Source organism: Vulpes vulpes, chromosome X (genome assembly GCF_048418805.1).
Source record: "Vulpes vulpes isolate BD-2025 chromosome X, VulVul3, whole genome shotgun sequence".
Taxonomy (NCBI): Eukaryota; Metazoa; Chordata; class Mammalia; order Carnivora; family Canidae; genus Vulpes; species Vulpes vulpes.
In genome coordinates this window covers 89,140,044-89,162,871 of record NC_132796.1, presented here as the reverse complement: position 1 = coordinate 89,162,871, position 22,828 = coordinate 89,140,044, and the positions used below count along the sequence as shown (strand labels likewise).

General features: G+C 46.9%; 1 protein-coding gene across 2 annotated transcripts in view; it reads left to right on the top strand.

Moving 5' to 3' along the window:
- Positions 1-204: 204 nt before the first annotated feature.
- Positions 205-22,828, top strand: part of TMEM255A (transmembrane protein 255A) — a 52,498-nt gene continuing 29,874 nt past the window's right edge. Inside the window, exons 1-4 of one of the 2 annotated variants that reach the window (XM_026017914.2) lie at positions 205-672; positions 7,279-7,421; positions 17,081-17,143; positions 19,351-19,440. In XM_026017914.2, the coding sequence (XP_025873699.1) occupies positions 615-672; positions 7,279-7,421; positions 17,081-17,143; positions 19,351-19,440 (354 nt within the window). In that variant the 5' untranslated portion in view covers positions 205-614. The remainder of the gene's footprint in view (positions 673-7,278; positions 7,422-17,080; positions 17,144-19,350; positions 19,441-22,828) is intronic. The other variant, XM_026017915.2, reaches the window with a different exon arrangement.

The following is a 22,828-nucleotide window of genomic DNA, read 5'->3' as shown; positions in this document are numbered from 1 at the left end:
CATCTCCAGCTCCATTATGTCATTCTGGAAGCACTAAGACCAACCTGCACAAATGTGTGTGTGTGTGTGTGTGTGTGCATGCGCGCTTGCGTGCCTGTGTGTGTGTGTGTGTATGTGTTCATAAGCTCTGAACCTCTGACTGTGCCCCCTCCCCAATTATACATCCTAGAACAGGATGCTTGCCCAAGACCCTCTCTCCAAAGTACAGAGAAGGCCGACAGGCCCCAGGCTGTAGCCTCCCCCTCTTTCTCTGCGCAGCCCTGGCCCCAAGGGGCGAAAACGGCTCCCTGTCTGGCTTGGGAGGCTGGGAGGTGGATAACTAGGATGGGGGGGCCGAGGGGGAGGGAGGGGGGGTCTTGCGCAAGCGCACGCTGCTGATCGGACCGCCAATGCTGCTGCCTCCCGGAGCAGAGGGAGGCAGAAGAGGAGGGAGGGAGAAGAGGGGAAGGGAGGGGGAGGCGACACTTGGGCTGCAGCTCGCAACCAGAGGCAGTCTCTCTCAGCTCTCGGAGGGACAGGAGCGGCAGCCGCGGAGTAGGATGCTCTGCGGGGCGCCCTGAGCCGGGGGCGCGTGAAGCAGCTTCGGGGGCCGGGGCCACAGGGCAGCTTTCACCATGCATCAGTCCCTGACTCAGCAGCGGTCCAGCGATATGTCCCTGCCCGATTCCATGGGTAAGTCCAGCCGCCCTTCCTCCGGGCGGCGGCAGCTAGGGGTGAGTGCGCTGCCCTCTGGACCACGAGCGCCCCGGCCGCCCCGGGAGCCATGGAGCGGGAAGCGGGGCTAGGTAGGGGGTCCGCGCGCCCCAGCGTCTGGGTGGCCGACCGGAGCCCCAGGGGAGCGGCCCGGGGGGGGGGGCCGGGGCGACGCGCGGAGACGGGAGCGCCAAGCTTGCGTCGGAGTACCGGCGCCCCGGAGTGCGGGCGTGTGCGTGTTCTTGTGCGTGTGCCGACAGACTTGCAGCCGGTGGTAAATTCCAGCTGTCTGGGGATCAAAACACTTCCCTGCAACCTGCGCCTTCGCTTTCCATTCGACGCTCCCTGTTTGCAAAGTCCCCGTCACTTCTAAGAGCTCACGACTAACGACAATTAGGAGAACAGAGTCCTCGCCCCCTCCCAACTCTGTCGAAGCTGCCCAGAAATTCAGAGCTGCAGTGGGGGGGGGGGGCAGACTTGCACCTCGCTGATGGGGGGGGGGTGTTGCGCAACCCTGGGGGATGGGCGGGGGGAGTAGAAAGGAGGGGGGTTGGCGGGAGGGGAATTCCTAAGGAATCACTCAAGACAGCCCATCCCTGCCGTGTGCAGCGTCAGGATCCACATTCCTTGAATTTGATTCCTATTCTGTTCCAAATGCAAGGAATGTGCGTGAGTGTGAAAAAAAAAAAGTGTGTGTGTGGGGGGGACGACGAGTGAGAGCGCGAGAAAGAAAGAGCGAGCGCGAGCCCGCGCACCTTCCGAAGTCGCGCTTTCTCTCTCGGGGTGTAATGGAGGGGGAGGGGGACCCACCAGCCTGATTAGGTTCAACACTTTTCCTCATCACATCTGGGGCACAGCTACCTCTAGACACCAACTTGGCTGTCCCTTGAAGCTGCTTTTTGGTAGTTACAAACAGAACACAAACCCAGTCCCCCTCAGCTGTTAGGCACCTTCCCAAGCCCTATGATTTCACTGGGCGGAGAAATTAATTTGGAGCCCAGGAGAGCGGGAGGGGATTGTCAAACCATGATCCCACCTAATCTTAAAATTCGCCTCGGATACACTCGAACCAAATCAAATTATGTCTTGCCAACATACTTTACATTCTGCAAATTTCCTCCGTCCCGAATTCCTGCCATCCAATCTGCTCAGGTCTTCTGTAATGAATTCGTGGGAACATCTCTAGAGGAGGGGGCGGGGAGAGGGTTGAACCCCCTATATCAGCCTGCATAAGACCGAGTCTCAACAGAATTCGTTCACCGGAGGGGCCCCTGAAAGTGTCATCTCCTAGATGGTGGGAAGATCCGTATTTTCAATGGTTCTGCATATTCAGTATAAGAACTTGATCTTTTTTATTTTTGAGTGTGGTCCAAATAAGGCCAAGGACTTGGGTCCGAATCCAGAACCCAGCAGTACCAGACTCTCCCCAGCTGTCTAGCACAAGCGCGCGCGTACACACACACACAAACACGCACGCACGCACGCGCACACTTGCACACAGAATGCACTCCTCACCTTGGCCAGCTGTGGCGCCAGCGCAGCCCCTGGCTCCCCGACGCCAGACTGTTGCGCCAGGGAGGGCTGGGAGGGGAAGAGCGCGAGGGCCCGCAGCGCACGTTCCCGCAGCGGGCCACAGCCACCCGCAAAGCCGGCCTCCCGCGCCGGGCCCCCTGCCTGCGGGGGAGTGCGCAGGTTAGGGGGCCAGGGCCTTAACTGTCGCTACTAGGCACACGGCTCTGTGGGTGGGGGAACACGATGAAGAGAGTTCTTTCTTGGGCTCCTGGGGGCCCTCGGCCAATCTTACGTTTCTAGAAAGGTCTGCGCAACAAGAAGCTGAGTGGGTTTTGCCCAGCCCAGACTCCACACTGCAGGCAAAGAATTGTAGATCCCTTATAGACGCGCGAGCCAGCTCCACGCATCCCGCTTTGTAAAGTCCGCAGACCGAGGGCACTAGCGAATTCCTGAGTCGAGTGGTAACCCTGGGTTTCCACAGTTTGGACAGGGGAGTCTCCCCGGAGTTCCCTGGCTCGGGTCCCGCACAACCAAGGCCTGAATCAGCGTCTAGGCTATTTAGGAGCTACTCCCACTTAACTCAGCTTTGGCAACACCACCTTCCCTTGCATGGCGGGGGAGGAGAGTGGAGGTGGGGGTAGTGTTACAGCCCCCAAGGGGCAGCATTTCAGAGGGGATTTCCTCCACCGGCAAGACACAACTGCAGCCCCGACAATAAAATTTAAAACACACAGACACACATTGCACCAAGGTGCCTGCGCGCTACGCTTGCTGGCTGCCTGGAGAGGGACGGTCCTAGCGGCGCTGGGCAATATGAAGATGGTAATTGGACTCCAGCGCCCCTGCATCCCAACTCCCAGCAACCCCCTTTTCCCTTTTGGCAACACCGCCCCCAGGCGCTAAGGCATCTCTACTACAGCGGGGGACCCCCCTTCCCTCCCAAGTAACACATTTGTAATTCACCAGTGGCCTTGGAGGTCTTTGGTCAAAGAACTGCAAAAGGAGGGGGGTCAGGACACCGGATATCAGCACCTTTAAGGAAATGTTTGGGAGATTGGCAGAGCCTTGAGGGTCTTTTGTGGGCAGCCACCTGTTTCCACCTACGTGAGGCTGGGACTTCCTGGGACCCTCCCTGTGTGGCAAAGCTCACTCAGGTAAGCAAATCCTAATCCGTTGAAAAGATGAGCACCGCCCCCCACCCCCGTTAGCCAGTCATCGACAACATAGTGTACAGGACAGGATACTGGGCCCTGGTCCTTGCTGCCCTCTGACAGCGATTACTGCACCCTATTATTAAGGGGGTGACCAAGAACATGCACAAGGTGAAACATCAGTAAGCAGAGACAATCATCCCACCTCCTGGCAACCCACACCTGCATTCCTGTCAGATACATAATCCCCGAACTGGAGTTATCATATGGGTTGTGTACCAGACCCACAATTACAATGGTGATCGTAGCAGTTACAATTAATATGTGTATTGAGTAAGGTATATATAGGAACTCTGGGACACGAGATAATGAGCAATTAGAGGAGAGTAAGTTTGGTAAGGAAAACTTTTGGAGGAGGTGAGTTTTGAGCAGGTTTTCGAGGGAGGGAGGGACTCAGATTCAAAGACCGCAGTGCAGGTGGGGGCTCTGACCAGGGAGTTGGGGGGGGGAACCAGGCTGTATCTGGAAGGGTGGAGACAGCAAATAATTGGGCGCTTCTAGAGCTGAGCATCCTGGTCCTCACGAATCTGGGGTGGAGGTGGGGCACTGCAGAGAGAGAGAGAGAGAGAGAGAGAGAGAGAGAGGTCTGCAGTAGTTCTGCAGGGAAGCTGCTGGGGGCGGAAGGGGAGCAGGGAAGCCCATGACTGGATTTCAGACTCTCCCACTGCTGTTGGTTGCAGGGGTGGTGGTGGTTGTTTAAACAGAAATATACTGGGTGCCAAGTTGACAGGCTACTGAGAGACATCGGGGTTGTGTGACACTAGTTGAACAGAAGGATTTTAGTTCTGGGGACCCCTCAGGTGTGCCCTATTTTTAAAAATCCAGTCTATGAACCCAGCTTATATTTATTCACACAATTCCCCCGCACGCACACGCCTTTTTGCTTAGAAGGGAAGCAATTCCGATATGTTGCCTCTTGTTTATTCAACAAGTATTGACTGCACTCTAGATGTCAAACACTGCGATAGGCACTGTTTTCAAGAACCTCCTGCTTTATTTAAGTACCTCATGGTATCAGATGGAGGTTTTCGATGGATTGATTGAACAAAATCAGAATCAGATGTTCCTGGGTTCATGAGAACATCTAAGGCAGGCCCCACATTATACCCTAATAAGAACAGGGCTCCCTTCTGCAATGAAACAACCACCAGGAAAATGTCCCAGACAAAATGAGCTACCTTTTATTTAGTAGCCTGGACCACGCATTCAGAGAGCAGGTGTGTCTTGCTCTTAGTAGATGAGACTTTTAAGTGGAATTGACACTAAAGGGAAATGGAGACGTGATTCTTCACTTTTCAAAAGCATTCACCCTGAGGTTCCTTATGATGGTCAACTTCCCAAGTGCAACTAGAAATAATTTCAACTTACACAATTATAGTCCTTATAGTGTAAAGTAGGGAGTGACTTGGGGGAAGGTGTGAGGGGGACAGAGTAGATATTCAACCTACTGATTGCAGAGTTTACTTGGGAATTTTCAAAGCAAATCCTATCTGGAGGAAAGGCCCTGGTAAGTGTGTAGGCTCTTTGCCTGGGCTTCTCAACTGACTGGATTTTCAGTTCAGGTTCTAAAGCAGGGGGGAAAAAATAGATTTTTCAAATGACACCATGTGGTTTGCTGAGTCACTTTTCTGACCTGGCTCCTATGCTTTTAAGAGCTAGAGTGATATTTGCAAAGGAGACCCAAGAGCTGTGAATAGGATTTAAAGCCACTTGGCAGGAAAGGAGCAGGCAAGTGAGAGCGGAAAAAAATGAGGAAGACCACATGCACACTCCCCCAATTTAGTCTCTAAAGTTCTACGTTTTCCATGTGAGGCGTTGAGACACTTTTCAGTGTCACAAAGATACCCGTGGTGTCTCCAGATGTTCCCTCACTGTCTTTTGCTAATCTGAGGCAGGGGAAGGCTTATATGGGGCGAGTGACATCGGAGAAGGCAGGTGGAATGGAAGGCGATCATGATGGTAGGTTTCTGTTAGAGCCCCTCAGTGGAACCAACTCGAAGATTCACTGCGAAGTGTCTGTCATCAAATAGGCGCAGGGACCCCGGTTCAGACACTCATTTAGGGCCTCTGGAGATGCCACCAAAGGATAAACTAACCTTCAGGTGAACAGGAAATAAATCCTGCCCCCCTTCTCCCCTCCCCACCCTGGGCCGCCTCTCCCAGCCCTGCTCGCGGTGTTTCCGCCAGTCTGCTTGCCATCTGCATCCCAAATAGCCCTCTCTCACGGAGGGCCCTGATGTCACAGATGTCACTAGAGTTCCTTTATGCCCCTTTCCCGAGGAGGCTGGACTCAGGCCCCACTGGAGAGGAGCCTCATCTCCCAACTCTCCCTACCTCTCCTCCCAGGGCGAGGTCTGGCGCTTTAGGCCATGGGTCCCTGTCACCGCTGCGGCCCCTTGTACATTTCAATGTGAAATAGTCTTAGAACGGGATCGCATTAGAAATGACCCTGATGAGTCATGTCCCTCACTTTGCAGGCTGACGTCAGGGGAGACCGCCAGCCCCTCCCACCTCCCTGGGAGCCCTCGGCAGGGCCCGCACTGGGCAAGACAAGATGGGTGGTGGAGCGAACCCAGGGTGGCACTCCTGGCTCTCTGCGTCCACAGTGGAAGGCACAGCCCTCCCCTCCGCACACCTGGCCCCCGGGTCTCCCCAGTTGTCTCGTCTCCCTCCCCCTTCCTTCGTCCCCTCTCCCCCCCTCCCTCCCAGTGGTGCAGTCTGGGCGGCTTCAAAGGCGGCTGCTGCCTGGAGGCTGCAGAGAGGCCTCCCAGAATGATGGGGTCCTGGGAGCAGATTCTAGTGGCCTCTTTAGGCCCATAAATGCCACTCAAGCCGCCTGGGTGGGCGACCCCATCATAAGGCTCCCTGCTGCTTCATCCTTCTCACTGGAGAACTGGACTCTCTTACTCCCTCCCCCATTGCTTGTGTTTACCGAACTCCTAGGTGGGAACTCATCCCTGCTATTTCCTGCTGAGAGCCCCTTCCCCTCGCCAGAGAAATGCAGGCAGAGTGTGGAGCGGTGCTTGATTCCTTTAAAAAAAAATTAAATTCAAAAGCGAGCCTAGATGCCATTTTTCTATCTGACTTAATAAGCCTGTTTCCGAAAAAAATATTGGTTTGCGCTATCATGTCTGATAAGCACTGAGTAGGAGAACGGGTTTCTTGTCATTTATATTTATGTCACCCTCACATAAGCCCAAATGTGTATAAGTTATAATCTTTCCCATCTACCTCCCTCGATACATATCTTTGTGGACTAATGGCCTCCAAACACTTACTTTATTACACACATTTGTTATGTGAGAAATCTTGCCAACACACCATTTTAAAGTTTATACATAAGGTGGCAAATGTCAGAAATAAATGAAAAAAAAATCCCAGTACCTGGCTTGGTTGTGATATTTACACTGAAAATGAAATTTCCTATCTCCAGCTTATGAAAAAACCCTTCTTGGTCGCTTAATGGCTTTAAAATATTTTCATTTAATACCTCCACACGTACACTTCCCATTTATCATATGCCTTATAATTTGGCCTAAAAAAACACTCTACTAAGTGGATATGACACATCTTTTATAGAATGCGGAGAGCACAAAAATTTGTTTTCCGTTTTTATGTAACTGGTAAGATTTCTTCTGTTGTTCATTTTCAAACTAGAAATATGTTTTTTTTATTGTAAACATGGCACCTGATGACTGCAAAAAAAAAAAAAACGAAGCCCCATCCCTTCCCCATAATCCCACTCCCCAGATAACCCCAGGTACCAGTTGGAGTAGGAAAGGAAGACCTTCCTAATTTCTCCTGTAAGCCCATTCCTTCTCTGGCCACAATGAGCAGCTTCAGTTTCTCTGTGTGCTTTCAGGAGCCTTCAATCGAAGGAAACGAAACTCCATCTATGTCACCGTGACTTTGCTTATCGTGTCTGTGTTAATTCTCACCGTGGGCCTTGCCGCAACCACTAGGACCCAGAATGTGACTGTCGGAGGTTATTACCCAGGAGTTATTGTAAGTATAATGGGCATAGGTAGGTCCCAATGGCTTTTTGCCTACCATCTTTCGGGTTCTACTCTGATGGTTTTTAGTTCTGCGGGAGTTTCTAGTGTTTGCTCAGTTTTCGCGTTTCCCTATGTGTGTGTGTATAGAGGGGCAACTTCTGAAAATCAGAAGAATCCCGGCTCTGTCCCTAATTAGCAGTATGATCCTGAGCAAGTCACCTCATTCTCTAGGACCTTGATTTTCTGGTTGAGGGGATAGTACTAACTAGCAGTGCTAACCCTAAGTTAAGGTCCTTTTCTCTCTGGGCATCTGCTTTCCTATATATAATGGGGGTCTGATCTGACCCGAAATCTGACCACAGCTCAACACTCTGTGACGGACAGTACTGATCTCCAAAGTAGTCATGCATTCCTATCGGGAAAGATATGTGGAATATTTGCTTCTAAAATGTGTGTATTTATTCACTTAGAAGTTTTCTACACGTTCATAAAACATACATAAATGGAAATTCAAATATTAGATTAAAAATAAACAATAATTTGTAATACCCTCATACTAACACTAAAATTTCAAAGAACGATTCGCACTTCACTTGAAGTCTGACATTAAAGGTAGTGGCTAGGGATCCCTGGGTGGCGCAGCGGTTTAGGGCCTGCCTTTGGCCTAGGGCCTGATCCTGGAGACCCGGGATCGAATCCCACATCAGGCTCCCGGTGCATGGAGCCTGCTTCTCTCTCTGCCTGTGTCTCTGCCTCTCTCTCTCTGTGACTATCATAAATAAATAAAAAATTAAAAAAAAGTAAAAAAAAAAAAAAGGTAGTGGCTATACATCCTTATTTCAAATAGCCCACTAGATAATTTTGAGTATTTTTGCCTGACTTATCAGAGATGATCAGATGATCATTGGCATCATTTTAAAAACGTTTTTGAGTACAGTTGACACACAATATTATGTTACTTCCAGGTGTACAACATAGTGATTCAACATCTCTATACATTATGCTATGCTCACCACAAGTGTAGCTGCCATCTGTCACCATACAACGTGGCATCATTGTTTTTTAATGTTGATCCCACAATGTAGCTGACAGAAAGCTCATCCCAAGACAAGTGTCAACTCTGCCATTTTCTTGTGGCTGGCTTCTGCTTACATTATTAGGGGCATCATCAATTTGTGGCTTCTCAACAGGAGCCTTTCCTAACCACTTGTCCATTTTATAGGGACTAGTTTAGTTAAAACTAGGTAACACAGTCCAGACACACGTAAAATGACCCACCATCAACATCAACCTGTTGCTGCTTGGATCTCGCCTTCCTTCCATCCAGACAGCCCACCTTGTCATCTGACATTCACGACCTGGGGAGGGCACCAGTGACAGTCTGTTTACTGAATATTTGTAATGCTCAATTTCTTTATTACTACTTTAGATAAACAATAAATAGGAAACAAGTTTTCTTCCAGAGGTCAGTGGATTGCTTTTCACATCCCCAGGGTGCATGAAAACCACGGAACTCTTGACATACAAAACCTCATTTTACATCAAATTGTTGCGTTGAGTACTTTAAACATACACAATTTTATTTGTCATTTATACCTCGATAAGTCTGGGAAAAAAGAAAAGAAAAGAAAAACAAAAACAAACACAAACCTCATCTGGATCTACACGCACTGCTGTTGAACCCAAAGCCTAACTCTAGAGGTTGGCTCATATCATATTTCATTTTCATCATATTTCACTATCATTTGCATGATTTCCCAGTTCTAATTTGTAATTAATTGTAGAGAGCAGGAAGGAAGTTTAGGACAGTTCTTTTTTGGTTCTTTTCCTTTTTCCTTTTTAGTAGAGCAAAGAGGGCAGATGTATTTATGTTGTTGGTTTGGTGTGTTTTTGTGTTTTTGGTTTTTTTTTTTTTTTTTTTTGAAAGGTGGGGTTGGAGAGAGAAGTCAAGGGACAGGAAGGGATTAAAGATGAATGCCTTTCACAAGCCTGGCGCTGTGAGTGACCAAGCCTGACGCTGTGAGTGACCAAGCCTGACGCAGGTTGCCTAGGCCACCGGGTCCACCGCAGGCCTCCTCAATAGCCCTAGGGAGCCCTGGAGCTCGCACTGCAGGGCCTCCCACCTCCCAGGAGCCCAAGGCTGCAGCGCCCCGGGGAAGTTCCTTCGCAGCTCTTGGGCCCGCAGGGCTCCCTCCTGCCGCCAAAAGCAGGTGTCCCACACACACTGTGCGGTGCCCTCTGTTAACCATGTGACATGAGAACTCACCCAGTCCACTTCCTGTGGTGAGGCAAGAAAACCAGTTGTCAGCAGAATTGGGTTTTATTTTTAAACACAAGCAAGGGGGGTGGGGGTGGTGAGGAGATAAAGGGAAGGTAAGATTGCACTTTGGTGGCTTGGAAAGGCAATTTATAGGGTCTGTATGACTTTGCGTGCTTCAGGTAGCTGCATTTTGTAAAATATTTCTGACGGATAAGCAAAGGCTCAAGCCAAGATTCAGACTCCCCATGGATGAGGAAAAGGTATTTTCCACGTCATTTCAGAGTAGGAACTCCTCTTCTGGAACCGTGGCTATGAACCCTCTCTGTAGAATATGGGCCTGTGGGTGGCTAGGTTGGAATACACGAACAAAGGATGGAGGGCTCGCGATTGTTGTTATTCGGGTACCTGATGTTCAGCCAGCCGGGGAAGTTGAAGCAGTGGGGGCGTGTGTCTGTGTGTGTGTGCTTCACTAAAAGCTAATCTGGAAATGTTAAGAGGACAACCATCCCTAAAGGACAGTGTGCCCCATGCTTAAACCTTTAAAAATGTGCTCTTAGAGTTCCTGTAGATTGTTTCTTTAAAATGCATTTTAATTATCAAAAGCAAATGGGGAAGATTGCAGATTGAAAAGGAGGAAAATCCATTTGAGCTTAGAGGTCAGATTGTGTTGTAACAAATAGAGTAACGACCCATGCCTGAGAATCCAGATTTCCCCGGGAATGAGGCGCTTTCACTAATTGAATCATTTTCTTATTAGAGAGGTAGGTACCATATAAGCTCTAAGCCAGTGGTTTCTCCACCTTGGTGTGCACACCAATGACTGGTGGGGGAGCGCGGGGCAGGGGGTGGGGGAGGATGCAGACCCCAGACTCCCTATCCCCAGAGATTCTGACTCAGCAGGTTCACATAGGGCCCAGGAACCCGAATTTCCCTTTGATGAACTAATTTTGATTGAAAAAGTAATACAAATTGAATCTGCATTTTAATAAATACCCCGAGGGGAACCGAATTCAGGTGAACCAGCAACCACGTGGAGAACTAAAACCCAATATATAAAATATGCTCTGTGATAAAGCCACAATGAGCATAGGTGGCATTTTCAGATTCCACACTGGCAAATTGGTCACTCCGAATATAAATGATCCTTGTATAGAAATGTGAAAAACTTCAGGCTACTTGGAACTCTGCTGTTTGGGCATTAACTCTGCTGGTTAAATATGTTAACAGTATGTGAGAATTTAAAATTTCAGAACAGACAAATTAGGGAGGAGTTATTAGATTAAAAAAAGAATTATCATATACACAATCCATTTAAATATTGAGATCTCAGGGATTTTAAAATATAATTATATTTGCACAGCTCAAACTCGCATGAAACTTTTCTGGGGCGTATTTATTTTGCCAAGCAAGATGCCCTTGTATGGTGAGGTGCATTATAATAGAGCATAAGCTACTCTATCCGAGCTGGAATGTGGTACCACCATTCTAAGACACATAAGCACACATGCATCTTTAAAGATGTGGTCATCTGTAAAAGCTGAACTGTGCAATTTTTAAAAAATGAAAACCAATAAAGAAAGACAACCTGGCTGGGGATTTTTACAGAAGAGTTTTTGGTGAGCTTTCTGCACAGGAGGCCTAAAAAACAAGAGGCTCGGTTGTTGTATAAAGGGCAGGAGACCGAGCCTGCTCCTCCCCAGTAAACACTTTAACCTTAGATCCAGAAGAATGAGGCCTTTAAATGTGTTTCCCCAGCAACCCACAAGATGGGGTTGGCCACCTGATCAGCATGGAAATCCTTTCATTCTCGCACCTTCTCTCCAGCTAAGGCCCATACTAGCCTGGATTTTCTTTCAAGGAAAAAAAAAAAAAGAGTTTCAGCCCCATCTCCGAGGTGGGGGTGTGTATGTGAGTTAATGGAAAAACTATATCAGAGGTACAGTGGGATGGTAGGAGACTGAGACAACAGGAATCATTTGAGGCAATAGCACAGAAATTTTCTTTAGGCAAGTGTGGCTTCCGCTTTACATGTGAAGACTTTTGATAAACCCAACAAGTTTACATTAAAGAATTGACTGCTAAGGAAACAGACGGAGCTCTGGATAGTAGGATTTTGTGGTTTATTGTGAATTAGGCAGAAATTTTGTTCCCCCTTGTTGAAAATCTTTCTAAAATATAAGATCATTCTAAAATAAAGTTCTAAAAAAATAAAATAAAATACAGTTCTTACCTTCGGAAGTACATTTCAAGGATGAGAATCAAATCCAAGTTTGCTAAATAAGACTTCTCGTGCCATAAAGTTCTAACTTTCATTGGCTCCCTGTTGCCTTCTTAGCTTTGTCACTCGGGGGGATCTCTGAAGATGCCCTTGTTCTGGTCTCCCATTCCTCCTTTTTTGCCAAAATTGCCAGTTCCTGGCCCTGAACACACCTTGGGGTTTCCTGCCTTGCTGCTCTGACTTTCATTGTTCACCCTGGTCTGGAATGTCATCCCTGCTCTCTCTCTCTCTCTGTTGATCCAAATGCTCTGTTCTATCTCAACTTAAAGACACGGCTGGGATGTTTTTCAACTGCGGGGTTCCACAAGTGGGGTCTACCATAGACTTCTCCTACTCATGGTTCCTGGAAAATACTTACATCCTCCTTTGTGGCGTCTGTTGGGCCATATTCTTTGGCTTTGTTTATGCAGGTCCACCATCCCTTATCTGAATCTTTGGATCAGATGTGTTTGCGAGTTTAGGCTTTTTTTTCTATTTTGGAAAGATAATACAGTGCATATCTTATATTATCTAACATCCCAGTGGGGTCTTGAGAAAAACCCCATCATCAGCCCCTTATATTTCTCTAATAAACTGAATTTTTATACTAAGAGGATAAAGATTATAAAATAATCTCACATCAGTTCAAGGTTTTGCCACCAAGTTAGGTACAAAGAAAAAAAAAACAAAAACAGCTTTGTGGATTTCAGGATTATGGGAACGAATTGTGGACCAGTTTACCTAATTATAGCTCCTTGAGTCTCATTGGTCGTGGTATCATACCCCACCCCCAACCTCTGGCCTCCAAATCTCAGGTCTAGCGCAGCGCCTGCCGCAGACTAGATGTCCAACGAACATGTATTGAATGACGAATCCATCTGACCGTCAGCTGGGCGTCTGCAGCAGTGAATGGGAATCGGCAGAAGTTACAGGGCCCAGGCCAAAAAGAGCCCTTAAATCTGACTTGGATTTCTAACTATTTGACTTTTTCTTCAACGGATGGAGGGCAGCCAAAACAAAGTAAATTGGTTATTTATTCAGGTAATGGGGAATCAAGATGGAGGTCCAAAGGTCTGCACTTCCCATGATTCCATGCAGTTCTCGAGGGATGACCACAGAGCTTACCTCTCTGAGGCCTCAGGAGAGTAAACAGTTGATTAGAAGCAGCTGCCCACTTTCAGGAAATTCTGTTGATCTGTCCTTTTTTTTAAAAAATTTTCGACCTCTCAGCTCTTCTTCAAATAGGACTTCTCACTCCATCCTTGCCAGGAATTTCTTTCCTGGAGAGGGAGGCGCAGTGATGAAGGTCATTATTCTATTAACACACCACAAATGCAGCAGAGTGGCTGAAAGAGCACCAGCTGTTGGTCAGGGGACCTGTGAACTAGTCCTGTCCCTGTCATTAACTTGCTTTAAGTGGGGATAACTCCATACAATTCTTGAGGCCACCACTTTCCTGTCTATCAAATGGAATGGTATCAGCTCCATTAAACTCCATAGTATTACTGTGACCAAAATGGAAGGCACATGCTTTTCTTTTTTTGTATATATATTTTTTACTGGACTTTGACTTGCCAACATATAGCATAACACCCAGCGCTCATCTCGTCAAGTGCCCCTCTCAGTGCCCGTCACCCAGTCACCCCAACCCCCCGCCCACCTCCCCTTCCACTACCCCTTGTTCTTTTTTTAAGTTTATTTATTTATTCATGAGAGACAGAGATAGAGGCAGAGACACAGGCAGAGGGAGAAGCAGGCTCCTGCAGGGAGCCCGATGTGGGACTCGATCCCGGGACCCCGGGACCACGACCTGAGCTGAAGTCAGACGCTCAACCACTGAGCCACCCAGGTGCCCCCCCTTGTTCTTTAAATTAAAATGCTTTTCAAATGTACGGTGGTTTCAGCAACACTAGTGAGTTCACCAACCTGTCATCCAGGTGAGTGAATTCTTTCAGCCATGACTCAAAAAAGATATTACTTCCCTGCCTGATGAACTCTACCTGCCTTTGACCCCATGTTAAAATGTCTCCTTCTATGTGAAATCTTAGAACTACCATTTATTTAGCATCCTACCTTATGCAAGTCACACCACATACTCTATTTAAATTTTTAAAAATCTGAGTGTAGTTGACACACAATGCTACATTAGCTTCAGGTGTACAACACAGTGACTCAGCCTCTATACATTATGCTCTTCCCACCACAAGTGTAGCTACCATCCGTCACCATACAACACTATTACAGTACCATTGTCTGTATTCCCTATGCTGTGCATTTTATTCCCATGATTTATTCATTCCATTATTGGAAGACTCTATCCCCCACTCCCCTTCACCCATTTTGCTATCCGCTACTGCCCCCCTGACACAACCGTCAGTTCTCTGTGTTTATAGGTCTGATCCTTCTTTTTGTTTGTTTATTCATTTGTATTGTTTTCCAGATTTTACATATGAGTGAGACCATACAGTATTTGTCTTTCTCAGCCTGAATTATCTGACCCAGCCTCATACCCTCTAGGTGCATCCACGCTGTCACAAATGGCAAGAGCTCATCCTTTTCTGACGGAGTAATATTCCATCGCATATATATACCACATCTTCCTTACTGTTGTCAGTCAGCGGACACCTAGATTGCCTCCATACCTGGGCTATTATAAATAATGCTGCAATAAACATAGGGATGCAGATATCTTTTTGAATTCATGTTTTCATTTTGGGGGCGGTAAATACGCAGTAGAAGTCACATTGCATACTTTATCTCATTTCATGCTCACGGCAGCCCTGTGTGGTAGTTACCATTGTGATTCCCATTTTATAGGTGGGGAATCACAAGCACAGAGTGGTTGAGGGACTAGCCCAAGGTCACACAGTTTACAGGTAGTGGGGCCAGAGATGTAATACAAAATGAATGATTCTCTTCTCCGATAGCACTGTGTTTCTTCCTTGCCTATGGTCCTTAACCCACAGTCTTGTCTCTCCTTCACTGAACTATAAACTCCTAGAGGGCAGGGGCCAAATCTTATTATCTGACACAAGTACTTAGTGACTATTAGAAAGCCAAATGAATCAGACTGGATTAGAATGGGATAGAAAGAAAGGGAGGGAACTGGATGAAGTAACTGGCTAACCTGGGACTTCTAGTCCCGAGTGCCTTGTCTTTCCAGTCAATTCCATGAGGCTTCAGCCCACCTCTTCTGGCCACTACCATCAGGGAGTCATTTGAGACTGCTAGGAATAACCAAAGTCTTCGCTTCTGGTCTGAAGGCCAAGACTGCTTTGGGGGTTCAGGAGACATCAAGTGAATATCTGTGGAAACTGATACACTGCTCAGTCAAAGGACTTCTGTTTCGTGTCAGAAGCTGCCTCCGACTTTCTCTCCATCTCCCCAAGTGGTCCAGGGTACTAGGGTGCCATAAACACAGACTATAAGTAGAATTCTTCCTGAATAATAAAAGCTTTGGAATATATTGGAGGCAAAGCTAAGAGAAAACATGAAGGCCTCTTATGAACTCAAGCAAACAATGATAGAATTTTCCAGCTCAAATTAGGTTAGAACTGCTCAAAAGTGAAATGTCTTCAAAAATAGTAATAACCCCCAGAACGGTAATATTTACTGAGTACTTACTGTGTGCCAGGCACTGTGCTAAGTCCTTTGGATGTACCATCCTGGTTTATGCTTGCAAAAGCCCTATGAGATAGCTGCTGCTAGATTCCCCATTTCCCAAATCAGGAAACTGAGGTTTAGAGAGGCCAATCAGTCTGTTCAAGAGCTCTTCCATAGACAGAGGTGGAAGTAAGCTGGGGTAAAAAGCCAGGCTAGTGAGAGAACCAGGTTTTAATCAGTACACTCTATGACAACACATTTCAATTACATTTAAAATACGAGCAGACGGGAGATGGGCATAGTTTAACTGCTGAGTGAGGATGTTCTCAGTAGAGTCCTGGAGGGCAAGGGACATACCCTTCCTTGTGCACTTCAGCTTCTATTTTCTCAAGAGGAGTGGCTGGCCGAGTGGCCCTGCAGAATGAGTCCTTGCAAATTTGCATTCATTCCTTCCCTTCCATTCCCTTTCCTTCTTGGGTTTCTGAGCCAACCACCCAGTGCCCCTCCACTGCCCTACCACATTCCTGCCAGGCCCTCGGGTCCATTAGATTTCCAAGTTCAGCTGGAAGGCTTGGGGGCCTCAGATGGAAATAGATGCCCCTGTTAGCCAAGGTAAGGCTGCAGATGGAAACCTGGCCCATTAGTGAGGCCAAAGAGACATGTAACTACATCAGCGAGCTTGTGTTAAGATTTATTGGTCCGGGTTCACCACTTTTTACTTCTTGCATTTTTACCCCCACCAACAGCCGTTGGCTACTGATCGTGTTCAGACGAGCCTGGCCCACTCAGTCCACTAATGGCAGAAGTGAGAGGAAAATGGGACCTGCTACATCGAGCCATCATCCCAGCCACTTAGACAGGGAGATTGTTTTTTCAGGGTTTTACACGGCCATTTCTCTTCACCCTCTAATGAATGCTTTCTGTCCATAAATGAAGCAGAGATGGAAGAAGAGGTGAACAAGTGCTAACGTAAATTGCAGTGGGTCAGCCACAAATACAGGCTTTCAAAAAATAGGGTTTTTTTTTTTAAGTCTAGGTTAAGGTGCTTGCTGATTTCTAAAGTACTTCCTGGGTTTGATTAGTGTGCCAGATGCATCAGAAATTGCTATTTCAAATTTTTACTTTGTAATCCACGTACCAGAGAGTAGATGGTCTCCTTTCAAAAAAAAACAAAAAAAGATAAAGATCAGAATATAATGCGTGCTTTTCACCGTTATATGCCTCTTACTGACTCACCAGTCATGCGCTAGGTAATGGATATTGACATTGAAATAGGCAGGCTCTGCAAAGCTCTGGTTGACCTTTACTTTTAGTTTTTGGGCATATGAGTTTCTTTTTAAGTCTGACTCATTTCCGCAAGGAAAAATTGACAAATGGTGGGAGAAATACTTTTATTGAACAGGTCATACCTGTGTAACAACTGCATGTGGCTTTAGCATCTGTATCCCCAGGATTGGGGATTGTCCTGAATCGTATCCAGGAGCTGGAATGATTGCATAGTCAGGCTGATCACCTTCCCACATGCTATGTTTGCCATGTTGTTTTGCAGCTCGGCTTTGGATCATTCCTTGGAATCATCGGATCAAACCTCGTTGAAAACAAACGGCAGATGGTAAGTTTGCATCACTATAGAATCACACTCTTCCTCTGACAGAGCTCAGTATTTATATGGATAAGTAACACACTTCTTAAGGTTTCCCAGATCAGAGCCATAAAAGAAACTGCTCCTTTGCCTTTTCTCCTCGGGCTCTAGGGAACTTGTTCTGAAGTGAACCTGTGGTATGGGACTTGTCCCCATCTTGCCTGATGCTCCCTCAGCACCCTAGTTAGTGTCCTTAAGTCAAAGGGATAGAATATTCTGGATCTTGCCCTTTGCTTTCCTCCTCCCTCTCTGAGGTTTTTGCAGAGGGTTCCTGCCTTTTAGGATATTACAATCTAAGAGACTTCGATGAAGAGAACAAATACACTTGGGGCCCGCGGAAGACAAAATAAAATGATGAGACCAACCTAAAGCATTTCCATTACCCAGAGTTCAAAGCTAAGTGTGTTGTAAGTTTTGACGGAAGAATGAGCGTATAACTCGAGGTAAAACTTAGAAAGTTCTGTGTCCTAATGGGGGTCCCATGAGGGCAAGCTGCTGGATTTCCTGGTACCTACAGAATTGCAAGCACATTGCAGCTTTAGAGGCTTGTAAATCAAGATGCCTGGTGAGTGGTCAGATGGTGGACTGATTAGGCTCCCCCAGTACAAGCTTCTGTGGCATCTAGACTTTGATAATGGGGCCTATTTAACAGCAAGTTTAATCAGATAACGTAATAGCTCCAGGGACAGAGAACTCTAACCATATGTTCTCCCCCAGCAATGTGGGGAATCACCCTCAGGGGAGCGCTCAGAGTTCTCTTCTTCCATTTCACCTGGACTCCCTGCCTCCCCTGCCAGTTGTGTTTGCACTTTGGGCTTACATTATTCAAAATAATGGGGGAGTTTTGATTGTAGAGCTGATCAAAGCATAGCTAATAATGCCAATTTCATGACATCGTTCATCCATTATTTACCAATTCTCTGTAGTGCTGTGAAGTGAGATTTATGGGGAGAGGCTTCTGAACAACTCCTGAAGGAGAGAAATATTTCCTCCTAGCCTGCTGAAGGAGAACCTTAGGGTGGCCTTGAATTGGATTTGATTTGGCCCTGGAGAGCAGCTTGATGCCATGCTCTTTACCCCAGACATCTCAAGGAACAAAAGGACTGATTCCGTCTAGTTCTGAGGGTTGACCCTGGGGCAGATGGTGGGCTTGCTTAGGCAGCACCTGCCCCTGCCCCTACGAGCACCTTCCCCCACACCGGCTTGTAGCATCACCTTTGTAATGGAAGACAAATTATGAGGAAAATGTATTATTCAACATGATCAGAGTATAGGGCAGTCTGGTTCAAGCAAACATTTTTCTGACTTAAAAATTTTTGTATGTACTACACAGCGCTGATCAGTTCCAGAGGCTTCCACGGCCTTGTGAAATGTCTTTGATATTTAAATCTTAATAGGTTGAATGTTCTTTCTGCAACCACGCAGAAGGCCACGTAGGGTTGTGTGGGGCCTCCGAATCATCCCTGTCTTCATCACTGCCCACTGTGAGGGACTGAGAACAACACTGGACTGGGAGATGGTGGGCACCAGGCTCTTCTGTAGACTGGATGGTGACCCTGGGCACACCAACTTCCCCTCTTTGAGCCTCCACTCCCACAGTAAATAAAGTAGGGGGTTGGGCTACATGATATCAAAGGTCCAACATCTTTCTGAGAATGGAGGAGCCACACAAGTCAAATTCCTTCACCGACAGTATGCTCGTTATCAGCAAGCCTCCCCTCGATTTGGTGCTCACAGACTCACTGAGTGAATTTCTTGGCTTGCCCTGAAAATGGAAAAAAATGCCTTCAGTGGCCTCTTCCCTGCTTCCCCCAGCTCCCACTCATCCTGCATGATTTAAAAAAATTTTTTAAAGATTTTTATTTATTTACTCATGAGACACACACACACAGAGGCAGAGACACAGGCAGAGGGAGAAGCCGGCTCCATGCAGGGAGCCCGACGTGGGACTCGATCCCGGGTCTCCAGGATCAGGCCCTGGGCTGAAGGCGGTGCTAAACCGCTGAGCTACCCAGGGCTGCCCTCATCCTGCATGATTGAAAAAAAGCACCCCGTTGAGTGGCAGGCCAGAGTTGGGCTTTGGTGGGCATTCTCTTGGGGATCATCTAGTCTCCGGGAGCAGCAAGAGTGGAAGGCTAACACTTTTGTTCTGTCCCCCTCACCCCTCACCCCTGCAGCTGGTGGCTTCTATCGTCTTTATCAGCTTTGGTGTGATTGCAGCCTTTTGTTGTGCCATAGTCGACGGGGTCTTTGCTGCCAGACACATTGTGAGTACTTTCAGCCCTGGATTAAAGAGAATGTGCAACACAGCAAGGTTTCATTGAGTGTGTGCCAGGATGTGTGCTAAGCGCTGCAATGGGGACAGAAAAGGGAGAAAACAGGATCCCTGTCTCAAGCTGCTGATAATCAAGATAAGGATACCGCTGGACACACAGTCATCTAGAGATGCCTGCGGGTGTAAACTCTTAAGTGTCAAAGTGCTTTATCTTGGACTCCAGTGGCCAGGGCAGGCTTCCCGGTGGTGGCGAGCACTGAGCCTTTGACATCTGAGTGAGATTTGGAAAGGCAGAGGCAAGGGCACTGGGGCCAGGGGAACGGAAGTGACGTTGAGAGCGAGGAGGTAGGGAGGAGCAGGAAAGTGGATGAGTTCTGGGAGCCTTGGGAGTTTCAACAGCAACAAGAGCAGACCATGAGGACGGAATCACCTTTTCTCAGATTCCTGAACTTTTCTGTCCCTATAGCAGGAGTTGGCGTTTAGTGATGTCATTGGGATCCAGAGAAAACCCTAGTGCTAGAAACTTCCACTCAGAGCCCAGTCCTGGAGTTTAGGTGCCAAATCTGCAAAGCTGCACCTTGAGAAAGGCCATTTTACTCCTGAAACCCAAACTTGTGCTCTGCTCTGAGAAAGCCTAGGATTCCGGGCATTCCTATGTGGCTCCCTACGGGAGCCCTCGCCCTTCTTTTATTTTTTATTTATTTTTATTTTTTATTTTATTTTTTAATTTTTTTTATTTATGATAGTCAGAGAGAGAGAGAGAGAGAGAGAGGGAGTCAGAGGGAGAGGGAGAAGCAGGCTCCGTGTACCAGGAGCCCGATGTGGGATTCAATCCCGGCTCTCCAGGATCGCGCCCTGGGCCAAAGGCAGGCGCTAAACCGCTGCACCACCCAGGGATCCCCCCCTCGTCCTTCTTTTAGCACTTTTCCATTTCATTCTATTCCAGACAATTCTGCTAGGGCTGACTTCTCCATTAGGCACAATAGGCACAGTGCCTATGACCCATAGGACTTTCAGGGTTTCATAAAAACAGTATCATTTCCTTTCAGATGAGTAGAAAAGTGATGAGCTTTTAGGTCAAGGAAAAGTTTTCGCCTATAAATATATTTGACTTTAGACCAATGCAGTCATTGAATATAATTAAGATAAAGAAAATATAATTTTCATTTTTTTTTAAATTCAGAGACCCACAAAAGCAAAAGTGCCTAGGTCCCAGGGAGGTCATAACATAGCCCTAATCTGGCCCACAAATCAAAATCCAAAGTGAGCCACTGCAACTTACTGGGCCCCTACAATAAACACAAGTACTCCTTTTATTCGTACTGAATCAACAAGGAAAATGAGAACATCTCATGAGCTAACTGGAAATGTTTTGTTTTCCAAAACAGTTGATTTGGAGCAAAATTATATCATCAGAATCTTCTGCGGATCAATGACATTGGCTAATAGTGCAAGTCATCCTGAGGGAATGGCATGAGTATGATTGGATCTGCAGAAGGAGGATCTGTATCATCATTATTTCAATTCCAGCTACCTCTTGGACCCCCCTCTCGGGCATAAGAGTCAGTCCCTCATTTGCCATGATAAGAACTCATGTGGTCAGTGCTGCCCCACCAGAAGTCTCTGACTTGGTGTCTCAGGAGATCATTTCTGGGCAGGGGGCAGAGTCAGGGGAGGGAGAGAGAGGCTCTTTGCCCAATTTTCTTTTCAGGGCCAAGAATTTAAATGTAGGCCCCCATGTCAGAGCCATCCCTTCTGATTTTAGCCGAGGCCAGCCGTCTCCTTCATCTTTTTCTTCTTAAAAAGGCCAATGACACATCAGGAATTTGTGACATCCATAAGCCTACCACCCTAGCATAGCAAATGTGAGCATTTCTGCATATTAGTCTCCGAGTACACACCTATTTGTGTAGTGTGGTTACAGCCAATCATAGCATGCGTGCTATTTTGTATTCAACAGGAGCCATCTTAATAACAATAATGCCTTGTTTTTATGTAGCGCATTTAGCTTTTCAGTGTGCCTTCCCATCTATTATCTCTTTCGAGGTCCCCAGCAATCCTGTGAGATATGTAGGGCAGGCATTATAATCCCCATTTGACAAGGAGTATTCACTCTGAGGCAGTCTCCATGGTAACAGAGGCCTAGTGGCCAAGAAGCCTGCAGTAGATTTTGATGGCATCATGAGCTAAAATGGCTTCCTCCTTTGCCCTCCTCCTCCCACTCCTAATGTGTATTTTTTAAAAAACAGCTTCATTGAGATGTAGTTCACATCCCATAAAATTTTTGCCCACTTAAAGTGAACAATTCAGCAGGTTTTGGTATCTTCACTGTTACATGCAAACCATCACCACATCAATTTTAGATTTTCATCATCCCCCAAAAGAAACCCCATATTCTGGACTCTCACCTCTCTATACCCCATTCCCCTCAGCCCTAAGCAACCACTAGGCTACTTTTCTTTCTTACAGATTTCCCTGTATTAATTAACATTTCACATTAACTGAATCATATAACATTATAGTCTTCTGCGACTTGACTTCTTTTCTCAGGGCTCATCCATGCTGTAACATGTAACAGCTCTTAATTTCTTTTTATGGCCTGAATATTCCATCATATGGATAGACCAGATTTTGGTTGTCCATTCACCGGGTGATGGACGTTTGGCTTGTTTTCAACTTGTAGCTTTTATTAATAATGCTGCTGTGAACATTCATGTATCGTGTGGCCGCATGTTTTCATTTTCCTGGGGTGTATACCTAGAAGTGGAATTGCTGGGTCATAGGGTAACTACGTTTACGCTTTTTTTTTTAATGTTTACCCTTTTTGAGGACCTACCAGACACTTTTCCAAAATAGGCGCACCATTTTGCATTCCCACCAGAAGTGTATGTATAAGAGTTCCAATTTCAGCGCATCCTCTCCAATTCTTATTATTTTACTTTTTAATTCTAGCCATCCGAGTGAGAACGAAGTGGTACCTCATCGTGGTTTTGATTCGCATTTCCTTGATACTCCTCATGTCTTTGATCACTGGCCTCAGCCAGAGGCAATGGGGAAAAATCCAGTTATATTTACTGGGAGTGTCCTGTAATGATCACCTACCTGTCTCTGCCTCCAGACCCTTTGTACTTCCTACAGTTAGTGGCCTGCAGTAGAGCATTTGATTCAGGGACTTAGAGTCACGCTGGATGAATCTTTAAGAAAAACCTTTCTGCTTACCCTGTGCCTATCCTATGACATCTGCCAGTCCTCACACCCAGAGCGTTTTGAGGAAGAAGGCTTTATTAAGGTATGGCCATCTCTGTTGGCCTGTCTAATGAAAGGCATTTTGGGGCCCTCGCACCACTTTGGTGAGCTAAAGCCAACCTTTTCTCTTTCTC